At 40.5% G+C, this 21,386-nt stretch overlaps 1 protein-coding gene across 2 annotated transcripts in view; it reads right to left on the bottom strand.

Moving 5' to 3' along the window:
• Tek (TEK receptor tyrosine kinase) overlaps positions 1–14,520 on the bottom strand; it is a 109,742-nt gene extending 95,222 nt beyond the window's left edge. For both annotated transcript variants that reach the window (XM_027930966.3, XM_027930967.3), the window contains exon 1: positions 14,098–14,520. In XM_027930966.3, coding sequence (XP_027786767.2) covers positions 14,098–14,149 — 52 coding nt within the window. In that variant the 5' untranslated portion in view covers positions 14,150–14,520. The remainder of the gene's footprint in view (positions 1–14,097) is intronic.
• Positions 14,521–21,386: the final 6,866 nt, after the last annotated feature.

Here is a 21,386-nt window from a genome sequence, read left to right as displayed (position 1 = left end):
TAATAATAATAATAATAATAATAAAATCACTTGAAAAAAGTAAAAAAAAAACCTTACATTTATTTCTTGACTTTGTCATGTAATATTTTTGGCTTAAGGTTAACCACACATAACAAAGTGTCAAAAGCTAGACTACAGATGGGGAGATTACTGTACAGATTCTTGGAGTCAGGGTCCTCCTAGAAGCAATTATCCTCACTGTATAGTGAGACATAGAAAATAATAATGACAGTCAGTGTCCATTGAGCATTTGTTATAAACCTGTATTTTATGAAGCATTTGACAAGCTCCATATTGTATTATTCTCACAACTCTTTCCAGTGGGAAATATCATTATCTTCATTTCACAAAGGAGGAATGACTTATTCAAGGTCACCCAGCTATCACATTGTTGAATGGGCTCCTGTCCAGATTTATCTATGCATAGATAAATAGGTGCTCTAAACCATCTGGTCATAAGGAGAAAAAGATGAACTTGGTAGGAGTCACAATCTATGAGTTTTATCAGAGAGTGACCCACAAGATATAATAATAATAATAATAATAAGGCTCCTAATAGAAGCCAGCCCATCATTGGCTCTCCTCAGCATTAATGGGTGAACAATGATGTAGTCAACAGTGATTTTTCCCCCTAGCTGGCAATGACAGTGCCTTTTGTTTGATTCCAGAAGCAGCTGGCAGGACTCATGTATTACTCACGGTGGAATCATACTTCACTGATGGCTGACGTACTTTAGAGTCACTCTGTGGTCAGGGTTGTGTCTAGGCCTGGAGATTACTACAGGCCTCTGAATGTGGCTGAGCTTCTGCAGCTGTCATGTGTTTCTGGCTCCAGTTCTACACCTCTTGGCAGGTGGCTTGTGTGGAAAGCATTGCTGACCCTGGGTGTGAGATGCACAGGATGAAGGGGGCTGGGCAGGCCAGGCAGTGCAAAGCAGGCTCATGCTGCCAGGAGCCTGAAGTCTATGCTATGAAGCACTTATACACAGAAAAAGGGAGATTATAAATGCATGATTTGGGGACTCTTCAGAAGATCACTCCTTTGAGTCCTTTTGCTGATACAGAATGCACTAACACTAGGCCAATTTGTGAAGGAAACCTTTCCATATTCACTCTAGGGGTGAATCTTCCACATGCAGGGATAGTGATAATTAGATGGATAAAATTGGTGCTAATACTAATATTTACTTTGTGTTTTCTAAATATAAGCATTGCTCTAAAAATGATTTATGAATTAACTCACTTATTCTTTCACTAAAACCCCTCAAGTTTGGGACTATTGTGATGCATATTTTACAGATAAAGCCAAGTAACTTGCACCATGATACAAGCTGGTAGTGGTTGTAGGTGGTTGAATTATTGGCTCCAACTCTTTTAACTCTCCTTCTGCATACCTGCTCTGGGACCAAGTGTACTTTCCAGCCCTTGAGAGTAGGCTTGGTATATCAATTTGAGAGTGATAGTGTGCTAGTTCTAAGCCCAGGCCTTAAGAAACCTCACTTGTTTCTATGAAGCCCTCTTGTGTTTCTAATATCACCAAGAAAACAACTAGCCTGGGTTCCTGCTGATCCAAGAGGGAGGACATAGTAGCAGAGCCACCCAGACAACCCACATACCTGCAGCAAGAAGCAGAGCTGCCCCAGCCACTTCACCCTAAGGCAAAAACACTCATCCCAGGCCACCCGTAGATGAGTCAAACCTCAAAGAACCCAAAGCACATGACCAATCAAGTATTGGTTTAGTCATCAAGTTTTGGAAGTAGTTTGTTACACCAGAAAAACTAACCCATACAAGAATAAAGTTTGTTTTAATCAGTTTTTCACTGCTGTGACCAAAAGACCTGACAAGAACAATTTTAGAGGAAGAAAATTTTATTTGGGGGCTCACAGTTTCAGGGGTCTCAATCTATAGACAGCCAACTCCATTGCTCTGGGCTCAAGATGAGGCAGAAATCATGGCAGAAGGGTGTGGAGGAGGAAAATAGTTTAAGACATGGCAATCAGGAAGCAGAGAGAGATAACTCCCTTCACTACAAACAAAATATATATCCCAAAAGGCACATCCCAAATTATGCACCTTCTCCAGCTATACACTACAGTTACCACATAGTTAATCCCTATTATGGGATTAATGCATTTATTAGGTTAAAAATCTCATAACCCAATCATTTCACCTCTAAATTTGCTTGCATTTTCTCACACATGATCTCTTGGGGAACACTTCATAACTAAACCATAACAAAGTTGGATGCAAGCTCAGGCATTGTGCCACACAATACCCTCTTTAAGCTCTAATTTGTATCACCTTCCACACTTGGTGAAAGTGAAGGAACTTAGGTTCTAATGAGCTGAGTGAATTTGAGCAAAGAACCTGTAAAATGAGCCAGTTAATGTAGATCAGTATATCTGATTTACACAGGCACAGAACATTAGCTCCACATGATAACTAGTAGAAGAAAAAAAAATGGATTTGTTGGGTGTGGAGGTGCATGCACACCTGTAGTCCCAGCTACTTGGGAGGCTGAGGCAGGAGGATCTCTTGAGCCCTGGGGTTGGGGGCCAGCCTAGACAACATGATGAGACCTCATCTCTAAAAAATAATAATCATAATTAAACAAAAATTTTAAAAGGATTCTATGATCTTCTGGGAATTGGTATTCTATAAAGATACTGCAGAAGTACTGGGACAGATAATCTTTTAAATCTGACCGTTCTATTATTCTGTTATTCTAGGTAACTGTGTGGCTCCTCAAAAACATCCACCCCCTGGGTGGTTCCTAAATACCATGTAAAATAATTGCTTACTTCAGGTAATTTGGGGATGACATTCAGGGGAAATTGAGTGTGTCTGGAAAGGAACAGTTCTCTCCCTCCTTCTTCAAACCCCTGTATATCCTGCCTAAAATCTAGAGCTAATGCTGACAGAGAGAAGGAGCTGACCTCCTTTCTACCAGCCTGCTCTCTAATCAAACTTACAGTAAAGCGCATGGAACCTGTCAGGTCATGAGCCATCTCTCAGAAAGCAATCTCTGCTTACCTGCCCTATTTCCCCACCTCCTACTTACTCCTAAACCCAAGCCCCTCACAGTCACTAAAAAGGCTTTGCAACAGCAATAAGTAGCCAACATTTCCAGTCTGTGTCCCCTGCTCCTGCCTCCATAATTATTTTTCCTTTTGTAGTGCTAGGGATGGATTCCACAATTTTTGACGTAGTTGAAACTCCCTCCTCCCTTGGCTTAACCTTTCAAGACCCTGTGTTTCCTCTTCCTTTCTCCACATTACCCCTTGATGTAAGTATTCCCAAACCTGCATGCTATCCTCTTCTCTGGACAGGCCCCGTGCCATCTCGCCCCTTTGCATAGTTCCTGCTATATCCTGAAGGCTCCCACATGTCTTTGTCCCTGCCATTCAGCCCATCTCAAGCCAAATTACCTTCTTCTCAGCCCATTTTCCTCGACTTCTTCCTTGCCACCTCCTTCAATGTACCTGACAGTATAGCCACACAGAACCACTTCATAAGTTCTTAAATGTTTTATCCTGCATTTTTTCATGATTTTCCCTCTGCCTAGAATGATTTTACTCACTTCCATAACTGAATATCCATGAGGCTTAATCCTAGCCATCCTTCTCAAATGTCACCTCTTGGTGAGACCCCAGTTGTCTCCTGGGATTATTTGCCCCAGCTGCCATGCTTCTGTCTGCCTATCTTAGAGTAGGGCTTCTCACCCACCAGATTGCAAGCTGATTGAGCTAGGGCTCTTCTCTTCACTATGTTTGGGCCAATGCCTAGCAGATTTCCAGGACGAAGGAAGAACTTAATAAATGTTAGCTTGAATGAATGAATGAATAAAACTGACCTACCCTTTTCTCCATTGATAGGAAAGGCTTTCTGCCTAACTGCCTGACCTTTCCTGTATCCAAAGCATAAAGTATGTCTTGACTAAGAATGCCAACTCTCCAGGATTCCTGGGAGAAGCAAGATTAAAGCCCAAGGCAGTCCTTTGAGACATACTGATTTCCATGAGACCCTTTCACTTTATTCCTGTCACTTAAGTTGCTTTAATATGTTTATTTGAACTCACATGTACATACATAGTTCTAAAAAGGATGAGATTAAAGGACAAGATTGGTTAGAGCAAATCTCCCAACCTGCATTCATTCACATATTGCTTTTGTGGTTCTTACTGGGTCTGCATGCTACCTCTATAATTTATTCCATAACCATTTTTAAAATTAATTCAAGTTTATTAACCTCATATTGCGCCATCTTCATAAAATCACATCATGGTTATGATACATACACATCTATCTATAGATAGGTAGAAATTTATATATATATATATATATATATATATATATATATATATATATATACACACACACAAAGAAATATTACAACTTAAAATATTATTCTGAGTACCACATAAAATCATCTAGCAAGCTAGCAATAGTATATATGACAATTTAGAGATGCACTAGTTCAGAAAATTGAATCTAAAGCAAAGTTATTTATTGAATCAGTTCTCTGCTGGCACTAGTGTACTATGTATGCCTGGTGCTAAAATATTGAAATATCAAGCACAGCTCAAAGTCCAGCGGACAAAAACAACAAGTAAATTGTAAACTGCAATTTAATGTTCTAAGTACTATGACAGAGGCAAACACAGGGTACCTCTGTCTGACCCTTCTTGGGCACCAGTGTAAGCCCCCATCCCAGCTCTTGTTCTAGTTGCTCCTGCAGAGGCACTTTCTGAGCTCTGAGCAGGTGCAATCTCCAAGTAGTTCACCCAGAGCCCATCTAACTGTAGCTCACATTCTCACTAGCAGCAGCCCACTGAATTACCACATCACCCTCAATAGAAGGGGTGGACAGCAATGGATAAATGTCACTCCATTTCATTCTTAATTCTGCATGTCATCTTGTAGAACTTCTCAAAAACTTCTCAGAACTGCATCCTGATGCAGTTCCATTACCCTGGTCTCTCACCTGGAATCTCTCACTTCTCTTCCCTGGAATGACCTTCTAGGTAACCGGCCTATAGGTGTAGACCTGCCTCAGGGCACAAGTTTTGGCCCCAGGCAAAAGCAGGGCCCTAATTCATGTAAGGAGGTCTGTCTTTAAAGGGGTGACACCTGAGCTACCCTCTTAATCATGGGTATGTAGGGCGGGTGAAGAGAAAGTGAAGAAGGTGTTCTGGGCAGAAGAAACAAAACGACATGAAGGCTTGAAAAGAAATATTTGGGAACTGCAAAGAGCCCGGCATGAAAGGAACACAACTGTAACACACCATGAGGGATGGAGAGTCGCAAGAGGTTGGTACAGTAGGCAAAGGCTGGCCCTGAAAAGTCACTGGCAATAACTAACCAATACCACCAGCCTCTTCTTAGGTTCTGAAAGAGGAGCCATGAAGAGCAAAATAGGTGGATGTTTAAATCAACCCTAGAAGACAAGTGTTTTTCAAGATGCCAGGGGTATGGACACTAAGATTTGAGGGCAAGGGAAGGAAGAATTAGAAGATGCAGTGAAGTGAGGCAGAGCTGCCTGCCCCGCCACCTGCAAACACAGACTCACAGACTCTCTCTGCAAGCTGGTTCCAAAAAATTCAATAACAAGTTTAATCCAAAGCAAGGCAGAGACCACTTGAATTCAGTAAATTGTCAATAACTAGAAAGTAACAGGTTCAGGATAAATAAGATGGGGATCTATAGATGACAAATCATTCTAGAGCCTCTGTTCCGTCAAGACCCAGAGAAGAGAGGAAATTGTAGGCCAGCAGGGAAAAAGAGGAGAACCCCATCTTGTCAGCTGGTTGAGCCACAGAAGGAAATCCCCCACCTGACAATTCAGATACTTAGCAAAAGCCCAAGAACTCATAGCTCTAAGCACCTCTTTCTCGTCCCTGGTGCAAACCAGGCTTAAGGCCTGAAGAGAAGCCAGGGAGTCTCCTCCAGAGGATGAATTGCATGCACCAGAGAATGGAAGCTTGAGAGGCTGCAGCTTTGTGTATAAGCAAACAATCAAGAAAATCTGGTTTCTATTGAGGGCTTACTATGTACCAACACTGTAAAAGTACTTTTAAATAGTTTTTTTTTTTTTAAATAATCTTCCCTGAAACCACAGGAATAGGCCCTATTAGCCTCATCTTCCAGGAACCAGCCTGAGGTGACCCTGAAACACTAGTTAGAAGACAGCACAGTGAAGCAGTTTAAAGAGCTCATAACTTGGGTTTACGTCATTCAATTTAACTCTTGTCTCCATCATTTCTGATGAGACAAGGTCATTCAGGACGATTCACTTTCAAGATAGAGAAACCAACTCAAAATAGCTCAAGCAACTAAAAGAAACTGGTCTACATAACCAGAAGACGTAGGGATGGGTCTCTGATTCCAAACAATAGACCCAGGGATCAAATGGTATCATAATGCCTGTCTTGGTTCTGTTCTGTGTTATGGGCCTCATTTGCTCCCAGGAAAGACCAGCGTCCTTCAGGTGATCAGGGCAGTAGCTAACTCTAAATAGTATCCTCAGTGAAAAAAGAGCTTTGCTTTCAAAGTCCTCATAAATCCCAGGGAAGGAGTCTAAATAACTCTATTGGGTCCTGCATTCTTCATTTGAATCAGTTGTTAAACAGATGGAACATTCTGTGATCAATGATTGGTAGTCCCATCAGAATCACAGAGAGAAAGTAAGGCAGTTCTTGAAAAGTAGGAATGTTGAGCAGTTCAAAATAATGTATGCCTACTACATTTTAATTTCGGGCAAGTCATTTAACCTGTGAAAGCCTTTGTTACTCCATCTATTAAAAAAAAAAAAAAAAACAATAGTACCTGTTGTGCAAAGTTGTTGTGAGATATTAAAAGTCATATTAAACACTTGACACATAGAAGCAGTCACTTTATGGTAGTCTTTCTGTTGTTGTTGTTGTTATTATTGGTACTGTTATTGTTTTGTGATTGTTTAGACATGGGATGGGAAGTTGAAGTCCATCCCAGATCTCCAGATCCTCATAAAGCACTCCTGGCCCCAGGGCGGTGTCCTCTTTGGCCCTGCAGCCTGACGCCTTGCACAACCCAGGCTGTGTGTGCCAAGGTTAAGCTGGTTCACCGTTAGACTGCCACAGAGCAGTTGAGTGCCTCCTGGCCCCAGCAATGTCAATACTGCCTTCCTGGCTCCGCCTATTGTATCTAGAGGAAAGTGGCTGAGCATTGTCTTCCAGAGCTCCCCCCAGGAAGCATGATATCACCCTCTAACAAAAGCGGGAAAGCTGACAGATCTGCCGAGATGGGTGTGGCCACCACACACACCTCACTGGTCGGGCCAGTGCTCCCTGCTTGTCACAGAGGCTGTGACAAGCAGGGAGAAAACAGCAGCCACCCACAACACCCGGCCACAAGCTCTGACTAGTCCTTATATTTTCTCCCTGTCTTTGTCACCCCCACACTATGTTAGACACAACTCTGAAGTAATGGGAAGGTACTCCTCCTTTTTGGCAGACACTTAGGGAAAAAAGATGGTCAGATTCCTGAAGGGACAGAAAGAGATGAGGGTGGGGGTGTGTGGGTGGGAGGAAGCAGGCCTGGCTCCATCTAAAAAATCATTCTGCACGTGTAATGTGGAGAGTTAAGGAATAGTCTGGCCAGACTGGTGGGAACTGGGTTATCAGTTAAAATTCCAGAAATAAGGGAGGCAACTTTAGACATTCCCTTTCCTGAAGGCCGGGAGAGACGCCAGCTGATCTTCTGACACCCCTCCCAGCCCTGCTCCAGCACTGCTGCCAATGCAGCTGGCTCCCTGTAAAATAACACATTTGCAGACCCATGCCCAGTGCCAAGCATGGAGACTGTCACCCTGCTGTCCCTGTCTTACTGATCCCCTTCTTAAAATGCTCCTTCTGTTGTGACTGAAATTCCAATTCTCTAAAATCCCAGGAAAAGAAATCTAATTGGTTTTTCTTTTCCTACCAACTCCCTGACTGCTGCTCCTTCATCAAATCCTTGGCCATCTTCTCTTTCTCTTCCCTCAAGTCTTGGTTTATACCCACGCCCCTGACTCTACTTACCATAAACTACAGATTTCTTTGTCTTAATTTCTTGCCCAGTTCCCTTCTTTTGAGCTTCAGATCTAGAGAGCCAACTTTTTGCTAATTATCTCCCTTTACATGTAGTAACCTCAAAAGCATTATTTGCTCCAAATCCAATCAGTTCCTTCTGCCATGTTTCCCAACATAATGAATGGTACCACATTATCCAAGTAAGAATGCAGAAGTTTGATGACTCTCCTCCCTCAGTCCACCTCCCACAGGCAACCGTAACCTAAGGCCCACTCAAACCCCAGTTCATTCCTATAACCTTCCTTCCTGAAATGATGAAAACCCAAATTGGTCCTAGCCCACAGTCCCTGCCATCTTAATCCATCCTCCACACTATTATTGGAGTGAATTTTCCAAGGCATAAATCAGATATGATATGATAGGACAAGCACTCTGCTAAACTTCAACATATAGAGTGAGGCACAAACTATTTCCAATGACCTACAGGGCCCTTCCCGATATGACCCCAAAGTTTATTAAGGCCCTTTCTGATCTGACCCCAACCTTATCCTACTTGGGGTGGGGGCGGTTAGGGAAGAATGGAAGTACTTTGAATAAGACAAAGGGGAATGAAAGAAGGTAAGGGAGGGGAAATGGGAATAAGAAAGATAGTAGAATGAATCGGACATTACTTTCCTATGTTCATATACGAATATATGACCAATTTAATTCCACAACATGTACAGTAGGAAGAATGGGAAGTTATACTCCACACATGTAGATGTCAAAATACATTCTACTGTCATGCATAACTAAAAAGAATTTTTAAAAGTTTTAAAAACTACTTCCATCTTATACCCCAAATTTACTCAACTTCCTTCCTTAAGTTTGCCCTGATATTTCACACCCCTACCTACCTCCTTATAGATTGCTCTCTCTGATGAGAAGTTCTTTCTTTTTTCCTTTTTGTCTTGATTTTAAAATTATTTGGCTACTCATAACTCATAACTAATATTGGCTGTGCTTTTTGGCAATATTCATGTCTATTTAGTAATTCTTGGAAAGTGAGAAAATTTCAAGCTAAAATTGTTTTCAAATATCATTCATTTTCTTTATATTAAGTTTAATTAAGTTGACATTGTGTTTTTAGACATTCAATTAAATATTTATGTTTAAGGGTTGAAGGTATAGTTCTGTGGCAGAGTGCTTGCCTACTGTGTGTGAGGCCTTGGGTTCACTCCTCAGCACTGTAAAAAGCAAACAAATATTCATGCTTCATTTGGATGTTGAGGCTTCATTGCATCAAAGAAAATTTTTGTAGTCCTTGAAAAGCTCAAGATGAATTGTAGGCATATGAGATAAATTTTGTGTTAATATGTTAGAGGTATTATTCAAAATAGAGGTATTTACAAAATCTGAGATTTTCAAGAATTAAAAAATGTTTTATTAGCATTTGTACTATGTTTACTTGCAGAACTATAAGGTCCAAATCAAGAAATATCAAATATCAAGTAAAGACCTGCTTAAACATGCCTTTATGAATGTATCATGTATCAACAAAGGGAAGAAGGAAGTTTTCTTTTCACTTTGTTGACAGGAAATATTTAACATAAGCTAAACTTTTAGGATACGAGTGAATACTACTTACAACAAATACAAAAACTGATTATAACTATTTATTACTACTATTTCCTCCTGGCTGAAACCTTTTCTACAACATTTCCTTTTTCTTTCAGATCTGTCGTGGAGTATCAACGGTTGTTTACCACCTTTAATTTTATTCAATAAAAATTATTAGACATTAAATACATGGAATACGAGGATAGAAAAGAAATGACATCTGTTCTCAAATATTTTAGAGCCTTATTGGGCTAAATTCATGTGCCCAGAGCTCAAAGACACAGCCTCCAAGGGCTGTACAGAACTAAGGGAAGAACAACAGCAAGGGACAGGTTTGGCCCAGGCAGGCAGAGCTGAACTGTTTGGAGAATGAAGATGAAAAATGCTACTTCCAAATGGATGGAACAGCATGAACAAGAGCCAAGAAGAAAATGTGTAGATTGTGGAGATTGGCCTGGTTGAAGCAGAAGGGCCATGAGCAGGATGAATGGGTAGGGGAGACATTGAATAGTGGGTGAAGTGAGCTGGCTTATTGAGCGAGGAGTGGCCAGTGCATGATTTGAGGGACTGGATACTGTTGAGCTCTTGTAGGAGGACACTGAATAGTGAGAGACTTGCCTGCATCCTGGGAAAGATGACATCAGTATTGACTAGCATGGTGGTCCTCACAGCAACACTTCTCCTCTGACTATATTGGCTTCACTTATTAAGAGAATTCTTACTGGTTCAGCACTTTACATGCAGTATCACCTTCGATCTTTATTATCAACCCTGAGAAAAGGATAGTCTCATCCATAAAGGATGAGGATAATATCCCATTGGGGCTTTGACATTATCATCTCACATCTGTGACTTCATGCTTTCAATCCCTCGACTTTCCCACTAGGTCTGTTGTCAAGTTTCTTGGGGTCATCAGTGTTTAATGGCTGTGTTCTAAGCTGTGGATTGGAGTGAAACGATTACTGTTTCTGATTTGGGCCTTTTATTTCTGCTAATGCAACATATACTTTCTGCATTATCTTTTAGCAAGTCGAGCATGTGTTAGCTCCCATGAAAGTTATGTATTACCAAAATCCTGGGTGTCATAAGAAACTTTCAACAAGCCAGTTCTATCCTACATTGAACATACTAAATCCAAACACAATTTTGCATTTATCTATTTTGAAATGGTATCTTTTGATTTTAGTAAACCCTTGTAGCCTAGAGAAATCTATTTGAATCCCAATTCTGTGTGCTAACAAGTAAGTCCTCCACAACAAACAGGCACAGGCACATAACACAATCTCTCTCTGTCTCTCTCTCTCTGTCTCTCTCTCTCTCTCTCTCTCTCTCTCTCTCTCTCACACACACACACACACACACACACACTCACTCACTCACACACACAACCACACACATACACACATACATATCTTTTAATGAGTACAGCCTTAGGAGACACTGATAATTTCAGAAGAATTGAGAGCTCATTAATCTAAATCCCTCAGAGCACATACAGTCTTTTGAGATGGACTTGGAAGGCTCCTTCCCTTCTGGAGAGATTCTTAAAAGGACTAGACTCTTCCAGGAGGTTCTCCCAGGACAGGGCTGAAAGGGGAGTGCTAAGACCTCCCTACAAAGAGGATGCATAAAGGGGACATCTGTGAAGGAAGTAAAACCTCTCTCCTTTGAGAATAATCCCAAGGTGTGTCTTTGATCCCAGCTTCTAGACTTCCACCCTTGTCTACTCCACCTTGACTCTAGTCGCCCAAGATCTTTGCTAAGAAAGAGGCTCCACCTGGGCCCACTTTCCTTACCCAATAACTGCATTTCCTCTGCCACCCCAGAGAAGATCTCTGCCATCTCTGAATTCATTCACTGTTTAAAATGTCAAATGAGACAGGAAAGAGATATGAAGACATGCAACCAGAGACTTTCCCTTTGCATCAGCGTTGATCACATAGCACATTCCATAATAAAGCACAAAGAGTAATTTTGGTGCAGGAGGGGAAAATATATTCAACTCTTCAGAGAGAACTACCTAGTTTGAGGATGGGAGAGTAAGGAAAAGGTAATATGTTTATTAGAACTTGTTTGTAAGCTGAAGTTGGCAATGATTCTTAACTGGGAAAGGCAAATATAAGAATGTAAGAATTTGTGGGAAGGTTTCTGACAGCTACGTATCTCTTCCAACCTCTTATGGGTCAGCATCTTCACCAACCAGAGTCACTTTTATTGAGGCAAATGGACTGTATTTTTTCCAATTCTCTTGGTTCAAGAAAAAAAGGAGTATGAAACTACCCATTGGACAAGAGAGAAACCTATAAGCTGTACGTCGCTTGCCCTACTGCTCTAGTCTTGCAGTGGAGTCTGGCTTGAATGGGTTCCTACAGCTATGGACACGAGCAAGCTAGATTGCTTTTGCTCAACAGCCAAGCCTTGAGCATTCATGTTCACAGAAGCTAAAACTGAGAACACAAGATAGGACTCCACACAACAGACCTACCCGAGAAATTAACATTGTGAGGGTCCCCCTTTCTGTCTCACAAGAACATGACCTCCTCCCTGCCCTCTGCTTATTCTCTGGAAGTCAGTGCTGGGGCGGGGGGGCTCTTTCTCCCCACCCCCTTCTTCAAGGTACTAAAGTCAGACACATAGTAACTCTTTTGGCCACATAAATTTTTTTTTGTTTAATTTTGTGACAATGTTTCTAAGCTTCTAATTGCGAAGTGATACAACATGGTCATTTATGGGGAAAAGTGAATTAAAACAGCTCTGTGTATTATTTAACCTAAAAGAAAAGAAAAACTGAAGGCACCTGGAATTTGCATTCCTTTAATCCCTAATGTAGAACTGGTTTCAGATTTTGTATCACTAATAAATATGACAATTGGAAAGAAAGCAAACCCTGAGTCCAGGAAAGAAAGCAAACCCAAAATTGGGACTCATAATTATTTAAAGGTGATTATAGAGAAATCAACATTTTGCATTAATAAAAACAATCTATATACTGAAACCATCTAAGAGAATCTTTCATTTTTCGTAATTTGTTTTAAACATTCTAACTCTTTAAAATACTTAATTTTGCCAGGTGCACTGGCATATGCCTATAATCCCACTGGCATGGGAGGCTGAGGCCACAGAGGATTGCAAATTCAAAACCAGCCTCAGCAATTTAGCAAGGCCCTAAGCAACTCAGCAAGATCTTGTTTCTAAATAAAAAAGGGGCTGGGGTTAAGCGCCCTGGGTTCAATCCCCAGTACAAAAAAAAAAAAAAAAAAAAATCAAATCAAATTTCCAATACATTTTTTTATTTAAAGATTTTTTTTTAGTTATAGATGGATATAATACCTTTATTTTATTCACCCACTTCCATGTGGTTCTGAGAATCGAACCCAGTGCCTCACATGTTCTAGGCAAGCACTCCACCATTGAGCAACAACCCCAGCCCCTCCAATACATTTATTTTTGAAAGTGATATAGAACAAACTGTATGTGATTCGGTTATCTTATTGAATTTTTAAATACTTAATATTTCAAACAAAGAAAAATAAGAATATAAACTGCACTGCTAAGTAAATTTCCCCAAATTCATTTCCAATATCAATTTAATTTCCATTATAATAATTACAACATTTTCAAGCCAGAGGTAAGAGACTGATGGCAATGATAATGTATGTGTGATCTGCCACTCAGGTCTCAATGCTGCTCAGCCTGTGTCACACAGGTGGAGAAAGCTACTGGGGCACACCACTATTGAAAGAATCCGTGCAACAAGTACACTAAGTCCCAACACATTCTGGCCAACCACTTCTTAATGCCACACCAGGTCTCGGTACTCTCCTGTGCCCAGTGATCTGGGTAACTGTCTAAGCTTTAGCTTCACTGGACCAATAAGCACTATGAATTGCTATATGCCAAATATTGTTTAAAGTGAAATAAAGATTATGTACTACAAAGCCCAGACGTTGGCTGCTTTCATTAAAATAGGATGGGAATATGAAATCTTTACAGAAAAATATTTTTGTTCTTGTTTGACAATAACAGTCTGCACATTGTCTTAAGTGGGTCCCCATAATACTTGACATGAATACTATTTTTTTAAACTTGAAGGTTTTCTTTGAAGCAGGTAAAACCAAGTTTTATTCTGGTTTATTAATAAGGAAGCACTCCAGAATGAGGAGTAAGAAAACAGTGCACAGTAATAAACAGAGCTTTCTAAATCAGGTGACTTAATCAGTCCACAGAGAGTTTATGGCAACAGAGGAGGCAATCACCCAAAAGAGCTCTAGAAAAATCAGCTTTTGCCACAAGGGCTTTGAGTACATATATTAACTGGAGAGTCCTAGAGAAACGGTGCGGATGCTACAGCCACCCCTGGTTAACCAGCACTAAGATTTGGTGAGAGAGCCCAGAAAGTCACTATTTTTAAAAACATGAAATAAAAATAAAATAAAGCCAAACCTTACCAGAAAGGAGCAGGCTGACTCCATAGAGCACGAGGCCGGCTAAAGAGTCCATGCTTTCCCAAATCTCTCCATCCAGCGTCCACAGATGTGCATGAGGTCCCAAGGATCCTTTCAAAAACCCAGAGCTTTGTGACTTTCCACTTGCATGTTCTGCTAGCTCTTGTTTACAAGTTCGAGGCAAGAAGGAACAGCACAGAAGCAGGCTGTAACAGTCTCATTTCTGTCTGAGCACAGGGAGTTTTAAGTTCCTTTTTCCTGTTTCCTTTGTAGATTAGGATGGGAAAGGCTGTATCTTAAAGGCATTTGGTATCAGCAGGGCTGGGGGCACTGCAAGCCCTGTCCATCTTGCAATTCATCAAAACACTTATCTGTTGCTCCTGCTTCTGCCTGTGCTGCTGTTGTAGGAGTAGAGGAATTTTTGTTGAAAGTTATGAGTCCTGGTCAGCATTTTCAGAAACAATGGGGGTATCCTCTCATAGGCGGAGACCTGGGAATAACAAGCTCTCCACCTATGTATGGTATGTGATGAAGATCAGGCCTGGCGGGGGGGGGGACCTCTAACAGCTCTCCCAGCTCCAGAAGGGTCTTGTGGGCGTGGGGAGCTTTTGCTTTTGTATTCTCAGTTTAACCCACATGGTTTGCATTGGGGGGGAAAAAAGTTTCCTGTGGCGAGAAAACACAACCTGGAAGGCGATTAATTTGAGAAAGCACCGGTGAGGTCAGTTCTCAGCGTAACCAAGAGAGAACAGAGTCCAAAATTGTTAGTCTGTTTTCTTTCACACAGATGGCCTATTTGCTGGCCAGGAGCCCAAACACAGGCATGCTACTAGCTATGGCTTTAATTTTTATTAACATTTCATCTAAAAAGGTGATCTAATTTCGTGAAGCACTTGGCATAGTACGATTTTAATAATGAGTAAGGCACAGTGGTGCATGCCAATAATCTCAGCTACTCCAGAGGCTGAGGCAGGAAGATGACAAGTTCAAGTCCAGCCTGGGCAATTTAGTGAGAGCCTGTTAGAAATTTAAAAAAAAAAAAAAGGCTGGGGGTGTAGCTCAGTGATAAAGCACCCCTGGGTCCAATACCCAGTATCAAAAACAAAACAAAGATTTTTATAATGGGAAGAATTTCACAGTTATTAACCAACAGTGTTTCAGAAGTAAGTTATATACATATTTTTAAAAAGTAAAAATCAAAACAAATTCCCTCTAACCTAGGAGAGAAATAATATACTTCAGGGCAGTGAGAATCCATGGGCCAAAATAAAGGTGCCATTGGAATAATGATATCTAACACAAGCTCAGAGACCATATTCTTATCCAGTGATCATTTCTTCACAGTATGAATTATAATTTTAGGATAGAGTAGGCATTCCGCTCCTCACTGTCTTCCCTCCTTAGTAAAAAAAAAAATTTCTACCCCATTTCCCACTCATTATGGGAAAAGGCAGATGCTACCAATCTTGAGTAGTTCCTGATCCAGGTTTTATCACATTAGAGATGATCATAAGAACCAAATGATATTTCCAGCCTGCGGGGAGGGCAAACTTGATGCTCTGTCTTCAAGCACACCTGGGATCCAATGCCGACTCGGCCACATGTATTTGAGACAAGTTAACAACATGGGTTTTAGTTTCAGCAAATGTAAAATGATAATAATAACTCCTTTGTGAGTTGTTTTTTGAGAAGATTAAGTGAGGTTTAAAAATACGTATAAATACTAAGTACCATACCTAGTTCATCAAAGGTTTTCATTAGATGTTAATATGTTTATTTCTTCTCATATCTCCATTCTGTTTTTTATTTAGGTCCGAAGAGCTTCTGCCAAAAAGCTACTCTCTATTCCTGTGAAATGGCTTTTAAGTTTGGCATTGTAAAGGACCAGGAGTCTGGCATTGTGGGCTCTAATGTCACCTCTGCCATGATCTGCCTGTGAGACCTCAAGCAAGTTTCCCACCTCTAGTCCTGATTCCTCAATTGCAAAATGAAATATTTAGACTGGATGTGACCAATTTCTCTTCAGGTTCAATCATCTCAGAAGTCTAAAATGACTTAGTAAATGGTTCTACTCTCAGCACCCCAGGTTGCTCTCCTAGATCCTTTAATCTGAGCAGTTGTGAGAAGATGCTGGATTTGTATCTGTGTCACTGTGAAAACCTGGGAGGGTCACACATGTGTTGTTTTGAAAACATAACAGCTACGATTTCCTGAGATCCACTGGCCCACTTTGTGGGGCAGTAATGAAGGGCCTTGGAAACAAGCCCCTGGGCACCTACCTCCCCAGGCACAAGCTTCCTGTTTGTTTTTGAAAACTATGCCCGGAAGTAATCATTGCCTAAAGCCTCACCTGTTGTCTATTTCTTGTGGGCTGAAGGTGCTACCTTGCTGTCTTTTCTAGGCTGACTTCCTGTTATTCAGAAAAGCAGCTTATTTTCATCCTTTTCCCATTATCCAGGAAAATGCACTGTTACCCAAAGATGTTGTTCAAGTTCTTCCTCTCTCCATTAACCAGAATGGTTGACCCACCTTCATTCTTCTCTCTACATTCCAGATGTTTCAGTTTAATTCCCTCTTACCCAGAAGAGTGAAGTGGTTTAATTTTACCTTCCAGGATCCATAAAGATTATCCCATTTCTTTCCATTATTATCCACAAGAGTGGCTCAGTTTAATAAAGGCTGCTAGGTTTCCAAAGCCTATGCATCTATAAACTAGGCAAAAAGCTAAGCAGCTTTTCTCTGGGATGTCAGAATCTTCAGCATAGAGAAAAATTTCCAGGCGTCAAGTGAAGGTAACTTGTGCATGAAAATTGACGGACAACAAAGTGTGGTGATAGATGCTTGTAATCCCAGATTTCAGAGACTAAGATGGGAGGATTCCAAGTTTGAGGACAGCCTCAGCAATATATAAGACCCTGCCTCAAAATAAAAAATATAATAAAAAATAAAAACAGAGAAAGCTGAGGATATATCTTAGGAGTAGAGTACCTCAGGTTCAATTCCCAGTACCACAAAATAAATAAACATTCCAGAAACTCCAGATTTCTGCCCATGGATCTTAGAACATGGAGAATTTATGAAGAGGCAGTATGAGCTTCACCAAACATTTGGGGACCAATAGTTTGCAGAGCTGATTGGCAACAGGTTGGGAAGTTGCAAAACTGGATGGCACGGCAGGATTTCCAAGGGAAGGGCGAGGCCACTTCCATGTCTGGACAGGATTTTTCCCAATACATAACATATTAAGGAAATAAGCTGGACATGGTCACAACCCTTCTCCAGAAAACCAGTAGTGGCCATTAGAGCATCTTCATTCTCTGAAGCGTCCCCTTGAGGAGAAGGCGAGACAACCTTCACTTCTCAGGTGCTCCATCCCTCTAGAGAAGTTGAAAATCTCTTTGAGAGCTCAGCCTCAGAAAGATCTCCCCTATTGTCTTATAGTCTGTTCTTTTCGGGTATTAATCATAATTGTTAATTACACATTTGTGCCTTTATTTTATTTTATTTATTTATTTAGACAGCATCTCCCTATGTTGGGCAGGCTGGTCTCTAACCTGGACTCCTCCCTTAACCTCCTGAGTTTGGAAATTACGTGTGCATGCCACCAGGCCTGACAAGATTTTGTGTTTTAAATGTTTTCCACTGCCCCCTACTTGACTGCAGTCTCATGAGACTGGGACTATATATACCTTTATACCTTTATTATTCACCATTAATTCCTTGATCTGAGTACAGTGGGGTTTTTGTTATTTGTTTGTTTGGTACTGGGGATTGAACCCAGGGGTGCTTTACCTCTGACTATACCCCCATCCCCTTTTAGTTCTTATTTTTGAGACAAGGTTTTGCTAAATTGCTGAGACTGTCCATATAATCCTATCTCATCCTCCCCAGTCGCTGGGATTACAGGTCTGTGCCATTGTGTTCGGTTAGACCTTAAACAAATGCTTAATGAATGAATAAAATGAAAATACTTCCATTGTTACTCATATGCACATGTCAAGAAATGGGCTTTGGAATCAGGCTGCATCTGCTGTATCTATAATTTACTCTCTGTGTGACCTCGGCAAGTGAAGTCAGATCTCTGAACTTCAAGTTTCTCATTACTAAAATGGAGGGGAAACAATAACAAGTTAGGCAAGGGACCATAATACATACCTGTAATCCCAGCCGCTCAGGAGGCTGAGACAGGAAGAGCATGAGTTCAAACCCAGCCTCAGCAGCAGTGAGGCACCAAGCAATTCAGTGAGACTCAGTTCTAAATAAAATACAAATAGGGCTGGGGATGTGGCTCTGTGATTGAGTGCCCCCGAGTTCAATCCCTGGTAACCTCCCCCGCAAAATAATAATAATCATAACAAATTAGTAAGATCTACAACATCAGGCACAAATACATACTGAATAAGAGTACTTGAGGCTTCCTGCTTTACCCACAATCACCACCCCCTTGGACTGTTAAACAGCTATTTGCAATGAGGAAATGAAGTCCCACACAGGCCAAGTAGCTTGCTTGGTTATTGGTAAAGAAGCAGTATCATAATTCTGATCTATTGGCCTCTGATTTTTGCAAGTTTAGTATATGTGCATTTTTTTTCATAGTTCACTTCATAAACCACAATATGCAAAAAAAAAAAAGATCAAGAGAAATCACTGAGAGAGTAGTTCATAAATTTAGGAAAGCTTTTGAAATGAAACTCTGACAAGTAATGAAAAAGTCTGGTGACACTGAAAACACAGTTCTCAGCATGCTTCCAAATAGTAATAACTAACATTGGGATCTATGGGTGCCCACTGCCTTGCTCCAGGAAAGCCAAAGGGTATTCCCTCATGAGTCCATACCAAATCAGTTTAATTTGGAATTTCCAAACACAGCAGAACAAGAAAGAAAACCAAATTGATCCAAACAAACAAGGTACTTGGGGCTAATATTTTCATTTTCGTTTTCTGCCTTTTTTACTCAACAGATTAAAAACATCTATAGACAACATTAAAAGTCTTAAAGAGATAGATCAGCAAAAATATAAACAGATAACAAAACAACTTTTGTGAAAGTCTATGGAAAATAACTTACCAATGCTACTATAACTGGCACTGTATGTCTAGAGGGCAGTATCACAGATTTGTAGCAAAAGCCTTATAGTCACATCCTTCCACACAGAAATTCACTTTCATGATATACACAAAGCCAAAATCAAAGAGGTGCTCCAAAATGTATGTTTACAAATATTATAGAAGCATTGTTGGTAATAATCAAAACCAGGAAACAATCTGAATAGCCAACAAATATGGATTTTTATATAAATCCTGGAACATAATAAGGTACCATACAAATATTAAAAATTGTGGTAAAAGCATATTAACATGGAGATGTGAAGATGGTATGGTATGGTATCATATTAACATGGAGATGTGAAGATGGTATGGTATCTTCTTATGGTATACTCTTGATTGGAGGGGAAAAAACAATTTGGACAGGATACACACACTCAAACATACACCAGTGTCTGTGCCAACATATATCAAAATATTCAAAGTGACTACTTCTGAGTTGTTAAAATTTTTGTTTTCTTCTTTATAGTCTTCTATATACCTAACATTTTTCAAAATAATAAGCATATACATACAAATGAAGAAGACAGAGAGGAAATCCTTGAAACAGTTGATCCAGGTCAACAGTATGTACTTTAAAGCCCCCACTGACAAAAAAAGAAACCAAATCCAAAAGCACCTCCCCCTACAGGAGTTGATCAAACAGATCAGGTGTGGCCGGCCTGGGCATCCTGCCTTTTGCTGGACTGTAGACACGGAGCCTCCAGACTATCGCATCTCTCTGACTTAAGGACTTGGATGAACGTTTTTGTGAACCCGTTGTTCTTAAGAGTGGCTAGCAGAAAAGGAAGGGTCATCAACAATTAAGTCTTGGCCTGCAGCCAGGACACCACAGTTAAAGTGGCAACACCCACTCTGGTCTGGAGTATGGTTGTGGAAAATACCTGACCCTCTCTGAACCCCATTTACTCTAAAGTCCAAGCTATTGCAGAAGTTTTCCTTTCCTGCTCTCCCCTTCTCTGTTTTCTTTCTTTCTCTTTTAGCATCAAAACTAGCACTGTGCTAGTTGTCAGAGGAAGAAACACAAAAATAGATGTGTTTTCTGCTTTTGAAGCTTATAGTTACACAAGCCGAGCAACAATGCATCAAAACAGGAAGAGTTAAATAACCAAATCAGGCATCGGGCGGTCAAATACCCAAGGGTAGGGCAGGCAGTAAAAGTCTTAGTGGTTCTTGGCTTTGGTCTCCTTCAGGCCATACCTCTTTTCCTTCTCCTGGCACTTCCTTGGCACAGGTAGCATCCCTCCAGATCAACTGTAAGCCCCTCTGAGGGCAAGAGCTTGGATTTTATTTCAGATGATCTTGCATTGTTTGCGAGGATGCCTCTACAATCACTACGGGACAAAAACATAAAATAAGCTTTATAAACTCATTTTGTAAATCATAAGAAAAAAAGAAATCCCTATTCATCTTTCAAAGTACAGTTCAAATATTGTCTCCTCCACAAAACCTCTCTGTAGGTAGTTGTTAAATACCTAATAAACCACTTATTACTTATGAGCTTAACACTACAATCAATTATGTGTTTCATGACTCTGGGCAACCGCTCATGTTCCCCTGGACCATTCTGATCCCATGTGTCCACTCAAATGCTTGTCATCGTGGTAGTTCAGCTTCAGGAGTGGACTGACTATATGGCACCTGGGTTGACAGGCCACAAATCTCATCCTTTAATAAGTTAACCTGCCTTTGTACTATGGCAGGCCCCCAAAATCCAATAAAATGAATGGAAATATGCCAGTTTTGTCAAAGCCCCGGCTTAGAATTGGCACATCATTATTTCTGACACATTCTACTGACCAAGTCACAAGGCTAAGACTATGTCCGGGGTGGAAAAATAGGTGCCACCTTTTCATGGAGTCATAAAGTCATAATGCAAAAGGCAAGAATAAAAGAAAGAATGTGGATCATTTTTAAAAGTCAGGTTTGTTGGGATTTAATTTAGATACAGAAAGAAATTATACCTCAAGAGATTGTGGTTAAAAAAAAAAACTGTATACCTTAAAATTTGCCATCATAAGTATTTTAAGTATACAAGTCAGCGGTGTTAACCATGCTTGCACTATTGTGCAGCAGATCTCTACAAGGGATTCATCTTGCAAAACTGAAACTCTTAATTCACATTTTCCCTTCCCTTCAAACTTTGTCAAGCACAATTCTACTTGTGGTTCTCTTAGTTTGACTAC

This window comes from Marmota flaviventris, chromosome 13 (genome assembly GCF_047511675.1).
Source record: "Marmota flaviventris isolate mMarFla1 chromosome 13, mMarFla1.hap1, whole genome shotgun sequence".
Classification (NCBI taxonomy): Eukaryota; Metazoa; Chordata; class Mammalia; order Rodentia; family Sciuridae; genus Marmota; species Marmota flaviventris.
This window is presented reverse-complemented; position numbering and strand designations above follow the sequence as displayed.